Source organism: Arachis ipaensis, chromosome B04, assembly GCF_000816755.2.
Source record: "Arachis ipaensis cultivar K30076 chromosome B04, Araip1.1, whole genome shotgun sequence".
Taxonomy (NCBI): Eukaryota; Viridiplantae; Streptophyta; class Magnoliopsida; order Fabales; family Fabaceae; genus Arachis; species Arachis ipaensis.
Genome location: NC_029788.2, coordinates 120,583,962 through 120,595,670, shown reverse-complemented (window position 1 = coordinate 120,595,670; position 11,709 = coordinate 120,583,962). Strand labels below are relative to the sequence as shown.

Sequence of the window (11,709 nt, the reverse complement as noted above, 5' to 3'; positions counted from 1 at the left end):
AAATACAAATACAATAGTAATGTTCTAAATTTAGTTATCATCTTAAAGACAAAAGCCCGTCAGACAAGCTCATCTTGCCTCGTAGAAATCTTCTAAAATCCACCAAAACCCGTGAATTAGCGGTGCGAATTAGACAGACTTTTTTTATTATAATGATCTCAAATTTTTAGTTTGACCTGTATTTTTTGGCGAGTTACGCGAGTCAGCCCAGCGAATTTCGACCAATTTTTCTCCCCTAGATATAATAGTATGATATTCATTGATATAGATAATAAAAATTAGTTTTTCTAATTTTTTTTGGTTAAACAGTTATTTACAGAAATTGTATTCACCAATTTATATTGTTTAATTAAAAAAAAATTATATCCAATCAAGTTGGATTGATGTAGTGATGTAGTGGTTAACCTACTAATTTAATTAGACAAATGTCAAGAATTTGAATTCCACCTAAAAGCTAAAAAAATTTTAAAATTAAAATTGTATCTTTTGATTTTGTTTTTGAAAATTTAATCAAATCTATTTTAATATCTTTATTTTATTGTGAAATAATTTTGAAACTAGATCTACATCCACCTTTTCCTTTTCCACCTCAAAAGAAATATATATATAAACAAGGTTTTGAGGGCTAAAAATACAATACCATTATCTCCATCAACCATCATTTAAGAGTAAAGTGGATGCAAAAGGTCAATAGAGGGTCACAATAGGGCTACAAATTTTACTCTTTTTCTCCTACTCTCTCCCCCCTCTATACACAGGTATGCCTTCTTTTTCTTCCATTCTCTTTCTTTTCTTTCTTTTTTTTTTCTCCTAAAACTATTTTTTCCACTTCCATTGAAAAATAAAATTGAATCTTTTTTTACTCTAATTGAAACTTGAAAACCTAGAATCTCATTGGTTTGGGAAAAAATAAGAAAAAGAAAAAGAAAGAAAACCCTTTTTTCTATAATTTATTTTTCTGCAAATCTTTTTATGATTTTGAAAACTCCAAATACTTGGATTTTTGAAGAAGAGGGTCTGTATCTGTTCAAAACTTGAACTTTGGCCCCTTCACTATCTTTCTTTCTCTTCCTTCTCCCACGGATGTCATCTGCAATTTAAGGTATTTTTTTTTCTAGAGAGAGAAACAAAGCGCGGGACACCCTAAAATTCTTTCTCTCTCTATATCTGCACATCTAGGTATAGAGAGAGAAAGAAAGAAAGAACTATTCTATGATTCTTAATTGGTACCTTCTTCTCAATCCTCACTTTGAATGCTTCACAACCTAGTCTTTTTCTTTATACAGAAGTTTATTTGTTTCTTTCTTTTATTGTTTTTTTTGTTGGTGTATAAAAGTTAAAAATGGAACCTTTTTAGCATGATTCTTTGGGTTTATGGATTTGAATCTGATATGTACATGGCAGGGTGGTCGATGCTGGATTGTCTTGGATTTGCTAAAAGCTCATAGGAGATATTGAAGGTGAAGTTGGCACTTATGCATTTAAGGTATTGTTGTTTTGATAAATTCCTGTGTGTTTTTTTGAATGGGATCTAGGCCTGGAATGGTTGTGGATTTTGTAAGCTATTCAAGTTTTGGTGAAGGAGAAGGGTTGCACTGATGATGTTGTAAGAATAGGTTTTTGGATTGTGTTGGGGAACTTGTGAATGTTGGTTCCACTGTGGAACTTGCTTGAAGTAGGTATTTGAGTACACTAGAGACATGGCTGAAGAATATTTCTGATAGTGAGTTCTTCCCTGAGTGTGGTTTGGTGTTTGGTAGGGTTTGTTTTGGTTGGCTAATGGAGTTGCAGGCTGATATATTGTTGGATGTTTGCAGCGAAGAAGAGGCGGGAGATAGTATCGAGAGTGTGTGCGACTTACTAGATGGGAGAAAGTTGTGTAGAACTAATAGAGTTAGGTGCTTGAATCCAGAGCTCAGTGGTTCCAAGAAAATTGTTGATTTGAACTCACTGGACCGGAAGACAAATGTGGCTAGTGTTGGAAACTTATGCAGCCGTAATTATGCAATGGATAGACTCAACCATTTGAATGGAAGTAAAACATCAGTAGCGGATATATCTGATGCAGTAAACAGCATGACTGGAGTTTCGGATGGTGGCAAGAGGTGTGATAGTGGCGATGAAGATAGTGTTAATAAGGGGAGCTCTGGTCGAAAGAGGAAGAGAGAGTCTATGTCAGAAATGCTGCACTGGATTCTTGATAGGGCTGAGAATCCTTGTGATCCTGCTATGGGTTCAATGCCCGAAAAGTCAAAGTGGAAGTCATATGGTAGTGAAGAGATCTGGAAGCAGGCTTTGTTGTTCCGGGAAGCTGTATTTCTGAAAAGTGATCACCCTAGTTGGCAGGTAATCCTGAAAATATGAGCTGCTAATTTTTCATGCAGATAACTAATCACACTGTTTATTTCTGAGACAATTCCATGAAAACCAACCCATACATACTTTTCCCTAAATGTTTAACTGATTTAATGCCTCTTGCAATTCGAAATTTTTGTATCTTTGTAAATTGTTACCATTTTTCCTGAGGTAGGCCCTCTCATAATTTGGCATTTGTAGTTAATTCTATTTGTATATGGAATATGGATGCTGTTTTTGTATTATAAGATTCAAAATTTTGGTCCTTTTTGTGTGTACTGTTTGCTTTCATAGTTTCATTGTTGTGCTTAAATTTAGTCCAGGAGTCCTCTATAGTTTAATTATTTTTATTACCTTTACATTTCTAATTCTATTTATCTGTTGTTCTGCTTCTTTCGTTAAATATTGAAGAAAACAGAACTGAATAAAGAAAGGCAGGAAAACTTATTGTGTTTGGTTTGCACTTTTTATTTTCTGTTTCATTTTCAGCGTTTTCTCGTTTCCGAACTTTGTGAAGAAAATAAGAGAAAACAGGATGTGAAATATAGGATTTTATTGCTTTCACAGTTTTTTCTTTTTCTTTCACAAAATCCTGAAAATAAAAAACTCAGAAAATAAAAAAGAAAATGAAAATGCAAACCAAACGTACAATTACAATTGTTGTGCTCTAACATGGTCTTGTGTAATGAATTTATTCTTCTCTCAACTTGGAATTTATATCAACATGATTATATTACAGTTTGCAGACATTATCTAAATTTTGCAAGCTATCTTTTTGAAAGAATGAACATGGTAAATTGATTTTTTAGCTATTTTTAACTCGTTATTCAACAATTAATTACACATTAAGTAACCATCAATTCGGAAGTTCTTGGTAGAAATGAATGCTTACTTTTCAGATGATATATACTGAATGTTTGTCTAATCGATGCGATTGTGCTACCTGTTACCATTAAAAAATAAAAATTTATGTGACATGAAATCAAAACTAATATATTTTGTCATTTTCAGGGTCAGAGGATGCATCCTTGCATGTATGATGATCAGGTTGGGGCAAACTACAATCTTAGGGAGAGATTAAAAACTGACAAGAAATCAACATCTGGTGATGGCTCTTCACATGCTGGAGGAACAGAGGGAGGTTCCGAGAGAAGTCCAACTCCTCATTCTAGTGCTGAGAAATGGTCACTTGATGTACCTGCCACCGTGCCCATTCCTATTGGCCCGGCCCATCAAGCTGAAGTTCCAGAATGGACTGGCATGGCTGTTGAGAGTGATTCAAAATGGTTTGGAAACCAAATATGGCCAGCAGCAAAGGTGAATACCAATCTTATCGAAAGGGATCCCATCGGAGCTGGAAGAAAAGATTCATGTGGCTGCCAATTTCAAGGTTCTGTTGAGTGTATCCAATTCCATGTTGCTCAGAAAAGGGCTAAACTTAAGCTAGAATTGGGTGATACATTTTACATGTGGAATTTACACAAGACAGGGGAAGATGTTAGGCGATTGTGGACCGAACAAGAAGAGAAGAAGTTTAAGGATGTGGTGAAAGCAAACCCTCTTTCACACGAGACATGTTTTTGGGAACAACTTTTCAAATCGTTTCCTAGGAAGAGCAGGGAAGATTTAGTGAGTTACTACTTCAATGTCTTCCTCTTGCAGCGAAGGGGATACCAAAATAGGAATACTCCAAATGACATCAACAGCGACGATGATGAAGCAGAATATGGACCATTGAAGAATGCTTTTGGACATAACACAGATAACCCACGCACTACCTTATTATCGCCTAAGAAGCCTAAGACAAAGGGAAGATAGCGAGTTACTGAAATCACAAGCTTTGTTGAGCAGAGTTTGGCCATTTGTGCTTCTTCGTGCCAGCAATCTTCCATGTCAATTGATCTTTTCTCTTTGCTTGGAATACCAAATCATCTTTGCACATCTTTGCTGCAGCAATTTTCAGAACCAATCTTTATCTCATTGCTTAGGATGTGAAATCATCGATTTCGGCGTCTTAGCTGCAGAATTTTCGGTGGCGATGGTTTGTTGTCTCCTTGCTTTCTTGGTGTACAAGATTGGGATTCAATTGATTGGTTTGGTTTTGGTGTAGGGTCTCTGCGAAATGATATCTGGTGGTGGAAGCAGCAAACTAAAAGATTTGAACAGCTAGAATTCGGAGTTTTCTTTAGTTTACATGCTTCCAATTTTGAGATATACTTAGCATTTTCACAATGATGTGTTGCAGCCATTGATGTTCTTAATTGCATGATTTATTTTGCCCTTTTTATCTTACCTCTTGATTGTGACAAGAGTTTTTTAAAAGTTGAAAGAACAGCTTCATGAAATATATAGATGACATTTTCTTTGTAGAGGATCATGATTAAAAATACATGGAAATGTAATTTAAATTTCATCCTTTCATGTGATTTCATGTGATGCTGGTTTCATTTTGGATGTATCATTCAATGCTATAGACACTATTTTGGTTTAGGTATTTGCAAATTCGCCCTCAACTTTTTTCTTGCCGAGTGATTGTTGGTTCCATCCATATTCCTGAATAAGATAATCTAGCATTCAAGCTTGAAAGTTCCATCTGAAATTTTTGGAGCTTATAAAACTTTGAGAAAAGGGCAATAGGTCTTTGACTTTTTGTCACGCAGTCTTTTAATGTTTGGAAGACTGGAAAATACAATTTAAGTCTTTGACCTCATTAAAATTAGGACATTTAGATCTCTTCGTCTAACTGAACTTGTGAAACGTAACAGAAATGTCTAACATGGATGCTATTATGCTGATATGGCCGTAACATTGTCCCACACATATGTGGCAGGAATGTTTAGGGACAAAAAAAGTCTTCCAACCCTAAAACGACGTCATTTCATTCTAAACCACCTCCCAAGTTCGTCCTTTTGCTTTTCTTGTTTTCCTAGAAAGCCCATAAGACAACAATAAAATTACAGAAACTCCTTAACAAAGATTGAAACTGAAAAGTCATACTCTTACTCTGTTTCTCCCTCTAAAAAAAAGTTTGAGTTTCTTCCTTGTTGCGTGGTGAAGTCGTTGAAAGAGGTGAAAGGGTTGCATTGTTTGATTGTCGTCTCTTTCGTCTACGAAGGTAAGTTTCATTTACATGGTTAGTTCGTTTTATGTAGAAGGGCTTTAGTTGGTACAAAGGGTTTGGGAATGGATGCATGTTGAATATTATAAAGTGGGTTTATTTTGTTGCTTAGGGTTTGATTCAAAAACTGCAACCTATGACATGAATGATAGTGAAATATGTGTTAGGGCAAAGTTGCTTTTAAATTGTTATCTTTGAATATGACTAAAATTGTGTGCGAAAATGCCTAATTTTACAGAGTAGTATAAGCACATTTGATTTATTCAGAATGATAAAAATGGTTAGTTTATTTTCAGATGGATGATTACTATGTAGTGCCAATTTTTCATATGGGAATAATTTTATTAGAAGTAGTGGTGAGCATGTTTATGTGCATGGTAAGGTAGAGAAGTTTTTGAAGATGGACATTGATTTTATTAACTTCGGGGACTTGATAACCTTGCTCAAGGGCCTAGGATATCAATCATATAAGGTTGTCTACTGGTATGACCCAACAAGTCTAGACATTGAGTCTAGGTTGCATATTCTGATAGGGGATGTATGGATCAATGCGATGTGAGAGAATTGATGAGCGGATATTTTATATGCTTTTTTGCATCATTTTCATATAGTTTTTATTATGTTTTGCTTAAGTTTTATTATTTTTTCATAGATTTTAGTGCAAAGTTCACATTTTTTGGATTCCAATTTGAGTTTGTGTGTTTTATGGTGATTTCAGGTATTTTCTGGCTGAAATTGAGGAGTTTGAGTAAAAGTCCGAGAAAGGACTGCAGATGCTGTCAGGATCTGACCCCCGTGCACTCGAAGGAGATTTTTTGGAGTTACGGAAGTCCAAATGACGCGCTCTCAATGGCTATGGAAAGCTAACATACAGGTCTTTCCAGAAATATATAATAGTCCATACTTTTCTTTGGAAATAAAAGCCCAAAACTGGCATTCAACGCCAGCCACCTGCCTATTCCTGGCGTCCAACGCCCACAGGGGAGCAGCTGGCGTCCAACGCCCAAAAGGGAGTCCCAAGCCAGCGTTCAACGCCCCTAAGGAGTCCTAGCACGTGGAGACACCCTTAGCTCAGCCCAAACACTCACCAAGAGGGCCCGGAAAGTGGATTTTTGCACTACAAGACTAGTTTATCTTATTTCTGTAATTCTTAGTTAGCAGATTAGTATATATAGAAGGAGATCACCCTTGTTTAAGAACTTTTGATCTTCTTCCTCCCCCATTTTATTTTCGAACAGCATTATGTACAGTATGAGTCACTAACCTCCTAAAGTTAAGGTTAGGAGCTCTGCTGAGTTTCATGGATTAATAATGTTACTGTTCTAGTTCAATATGTCTGATTCTATTCTCTTATGCATTCTCGTTCTTCATCTTATGAATTGAGGATGACCCGTGACAATCACCCTTGTTCTACATGGGTTCCGTGCGAGTCCTGACCCGGATAGCGTTGAACCAAAACTAGAGATTGCATTGCGGATTCCAATAGAGTACCTGTGGCACCTTGAGTAGGATCATGAAGGGGAGTGGATTGCTTAGAGCTTCATCTTTTGCTACAGTGAGAAACCTAGAGATGGCTTGATGAGAGGACGTGAGTCACTTGCAACATGGTGGATTGTTGCAGTGGAGGAGGCTAACTTGATGAGAGGACATGAGTTAATCACTTACGGCTGCCATTGAATGAATCAGAAAGTAATTGAAGTAGACAGTGAGAAAAGTTAATCCGGAAAGACAAAGCATCTCTGAAGCCTCAACCATTCTCATACCATTGATTTCTCATCTATCTAGTAACGTTTTATTTATTTATTCTATTTTATGCGTTTTCCGTGATAAAGTATAATTTCTATCTGCCTAACTAATATCTGCAAGGTAACCATTGCTTGCTCAAACCAACAATCTCCATGGGATCGACCCTCACTCACCTGAGGTATTACTTGGACGACCCGGTATACTTGCCGGTCTATCTGTACGAAACGTGCGGAGCCAGTTTTGTGCACGAAGTTTTTGGCACCGGGGATTGTTCGGATTTGACAAACTAACGGATTATCTTGTTGCTTAGATTAGGTTCTTTTTATTTTTGTTTATGTCTTTTGTTTTCTTTTCAAAAATTTTTGAAAACATTTTCTTTTCTTTATTAATCTTTGTCTTTTGTGTGAGTCTTTGGTTTTTATTCTTGTTAAAGTTTCGAACTTTCTTGGTGTCCTTTTCCAAAAAATTTTCAAAAATAGTGTCTTTTGTTTGAGTTTAGTGTCAGTTCTTAAGTTTGGTGTCCTTTGTGTGTTCTTTATTTTCTTCAAATTTTCGAAAATTGTTCTTAGTGTTCTACTTGGCATTCAAGTTGTTCCTGTTTCTTTTCTTGTCTTGATCTTAAAATTTTTAAGTTTGGTGTCTTTTGGTGTTTATTTTCTTAATTTTCGGAAATTAGTACTCTTTTGATCTTAAAATTTTTAAGTTTGGTGTCTTTTGGTTGTTTTTCTCTTTCTTCATTAATTCAAAAAATAAAAAAATCTTTTCTATCTTTATTTCAAAAATTTTTTTCAAAAATTCCACAAAATTTCAAATTTTAATTTCAAAATCATTATCTTATCTTAATTTCAAATTTCAAATCTTATCTTTTAAAAATCTTTTCAAAACTTTTCTTTTAATTGTGATTTTTTCTTATCTTATCTTTCTTTTAAATTTTAAAATTCAAAACTTTTTCAAATCTTTATCTTTTCTTACCTTATCTTTCTTTAAATTTCAAATCATTATCTTATCTTATCTTAGTTTTAAATTTCAAAATAAAATCTTTTCAAAATTCAAATCTTTTTCAAATCTTTATCTTATCTTGTTTCAATTTCAAAATTCAAAATCAAATCTTTTTCAAATCTTTTCAAATTTTTTATCTTATCTTTTCTAATTTTAAATTTCAAATTTTAAAATCAAATCTTTTTCAAATCTCCTATCTTATCTTATTTTCAAATCTTTCTTAATTAGTTATTTGTTTTCTCTTTCTTCTTTTCAAAACTTCCTAACTAATTCCTTCCTCTTCTATTTTTGAAAACTTCTCATCTCTTTCTCTCTCTTTTTTTTCGAAAATCATCCTTTAATTTTCAAATCTTTTTAATTAATTAGCTTTTAATTTTCTTCTTGTTTTTGAAATTAAATAAATAAATAAATAAAATAAAAATAAAAATATTTTAATTCTAGTTTCTCTTTTTACTTTTTAAATTTTTGAATTCTTCTACCTTTCCATCGAATTCTTCATCTCATTCCTCTATCTTCATTCTTCTTTCTTCTTCACATCTCACAGGGAGTTCTCTATCCTTTGACATAGAGACCCCATTCTTCTTCTTTCTTGTTTTCTTTTTCTTGTTTATGAGTAGGAACAGAGATAAAGAACCTATCTTTGATCTTGATCTTGAACTTGAGAGGACCCTAAGGAAGCGTTTGCAACAAGTTAAAGAACAACACTCTGAAAGAGATCTCACAGAATTTTTTGAACAAGAAACTGAAAATACAGACATGACAGCCAAACAGAATAATGGAGGAGATGCAAGAAAGGTTCTTGGTGACTTCATTGCACCAACTTCTGACTTCTATGGAAGAAGTATCTCTATACCTACCATTAGAGCAAATAACTTTGAGCTTAAACCTCACTTAGTCTCTCTAATGCAACAGAATTGCAAGTTCCATGGACTTCCACTGGAAGATCCACATCAATTCCTATCTAAATTCTCGCAAATCTATGATACTGTTAAGACCAATAGAGTGGATCCTGAGGTCTACAGACTTATGCTTTTCCCCTTTATTGTCAGAGATAGAGCTAGGATATGGTTAGATTCTTAACCTAAAGAAAGCCTAGACTCTTGGAAAAAGTTGGTCAATCCTTTCTTGGCCAAGTTTTTTCCACCTCAGAAAATGAGCAAGCTCAGGGTGGAAGTTCAAACCTTCAGACAAAAAGAGGATGAATCCCTTTATGAAGCTTGGGAAAGATACAAATAACTGATCAGGAGGTGTCCTTCTGACATGCTCTCAGAATGGTCTATCCTAGGAATCTTCTATGATGGCCTATCTGAGATCCCCAAGATGTCTTTGGACCATTCTGCTGGTGGATCACTCAACTTGAAGAAAACGCCTGAAGAGGCACAAGAACTCATTGAAATGGTTGCAAACAACCAATTCATGTACACTTCTGAGAGAAACCCTGTGAACAATAGGGTAGCTCAGAAGGAGTCTTGAAAGTTGACACTCTGAATGCCATATTAGCTCAGAACAAGATCTTGACTCAACAGGTCAATATGATCTCTCAGCACTTGACTGGAGTGCAAGCTGCAGCTGACAACACTTAAGACACCTCCTATGATGGAGATGCCTATGATCCAGATCAACCCATGATGAAAGAGGTGAATTACATGGGAGAACCCTATAGAAACACCTACAACTCCTCATGCAAAAATCACCCTAAGCTTTTATGGAGAGATCAACAGAAGCATCAGCAAGACTTCACCAATAATCAAGGTGGAAGAACCCAGAATAGGTTCAACAAATGGAGACTTCTAAGCAGAGTCTTTCTGACTTAGCAACCATAGTCTCTGAACTCTCTAAGACCACTCACAGTTTCATAACAGAAACTAGGTCCTTCATCAGAAATCTGGAGGTACAAGTTGGTCAACTGAGCAAGAGAATTCCTGGGACTCCTCCTAACACTCTTCCTAGTAACACTCAAGTGAACCCAAGAGAAGAGTGCAAGGCCATCACTATAGAAGTGGAGGCTGAATCTGAAGGGGATAACCTGGCATTGAACACCAGTAAGGAAGTCTTTACTGGGCGTTCAACGCCCAACAAGCCACCATTACTGGCGTTGAACACCAGTAAGGAGGTCTTTACTGGGTGTTCAACGCCCAAGGCAGCACAAAAGCTGGCGTTGAACGCCAGTGAAGGTATCCAAGCTGGGCGTTCAACGCCCAAAGAGACACAAGTCCTGGCGTTGAACGCCATAATAGGGATAGTTGGCGACCCTAAGGCCACTAAGAACTTCCCTATTGAAGAACTGATAGAACCCAAGGTTCATGAGGATCCCATTGAAGTTTCCTTGAATGCTTGGTTGAAAATTTTAGAATCTGAAGAGTACTCCTTGATAAACCACTATTTTATGGTTTATCTTTTATTTAATTGAGTGGTTTCACCAAGTCTTCACCCACTTATTCATACTAATTGCATGATTTCATAATTCCTTCCTAGTATTGTTTATGGTTGAAAACTTACTTCCTAGAGATCTTTAATTAGTATATTTTAATTCTCCTTTATACCATTCGATGCCGTGATCCGTGTGTTAAGTGTTTCAGGCTTTATAGGGCAGGAATGGCTTAGAGAATGGGGAGGAAGCTTGCAAAAATGGAAAGAACACAAGAAACTAAAGAGATGACCAGCGAACATGGACGCGCGCGCATGGCTCACGCGAGCACGCGGAATGAAAAAAATGCAGCGACGCGTGCGCGTGCCTGACGCGTACGCGCGGATTGGAATCTGCACAAATGACGCGAACGCATGGACGACGCGTACGTGTGACTAGGAAAATCGCTGAATGATGCGAACGCGTGACTGACGCGTATGCGTGACCTGCGCGATCTGCAGAATTAACAAAAAATACTGAGGGCAATTTCGGGCCGCGTTTTAACCCAGTTTTCGGCCCAGAAACACAGAATAAAGCCAGGGAACATGCAGAGACTCAAGAGGAGATTAGATACACATCTTAGACACAATAGACATATTCTCATTAGGATAGTTTTAGTTTTTTTAGATCTGAATCTAGAAAGGATTACTCTTCCTCTAGGTTCACTTTACATTTATTACTTTTGCTTTTGGATATTGAAGAGTCATCACCTCCGTTGAAGATATTATTCTAGTTTGTTTACTTTGTCCCCTTACTCTTTTATATCCTTATTTACTTTATTTAGAGTTACAATTGGATTATTTTCATGGATTGTTGATAAAGAGGATTACTTTTACTTTTAATTAATTTTCAATCTCTATTTTATTTAATTTATTATGTCTTCTTCTTATATTTTTATGAGCGTTATATTCATGTCAATAGAGTAAATTTCCAAACTTGACATGGGGGTTGATTAAGAGGAGAAACTTGAGTTGGAAGGCTTAAGTGTTGATTAAATTGGAAATTGTTGGCTAGTTTTGTATTTACTAACGCTAGACCTTCCTAAGGGAGAGGACTAGGATTTGCGAATAAGGGTTAGCTTAAT

General features: G+C 35.9%; 1 protein-coding gene across 6 annotated transcripts; it reads left to right on the top strand.

Annotated features, from left to right (window-relative positions):
• On the top strand, positions 631–4,802 carry LOC107635091 (AT-rich interactive domain-containing protein 1). Of its 6 annotated transcripts, none has more exons than XM_021121833.1 (4): positions 631–758; positions 1,405–1,486; positions 1,818–2,346; positions 3,367–4,802. In XM_021121833.1, exons 2-4 carry the CDS (start codon positions 1,476–1,478, stop codon positions 4,171–4,173), a joined length of 1,347 nt encoding a protein of 448 aa, XP_020977492.1. In that variant the 5' UTR covers positions 631–758; positions 1,405–1,475; the 3' UTR covers positions 4,174–4,802. The 6 variants fall into 6 exon arrangements, with proteins under 6 accessions (XP_020977492.1, XP_016193948.1, XP_020977493.1 ...); XM_021121834.1 differs by lacking the exon at positions 631–758 and adding an exon at positions 811–1,102; XM_016338463.2 differs by lacking the exon at positions 631–758 and adding an exon at positions 811–1,226.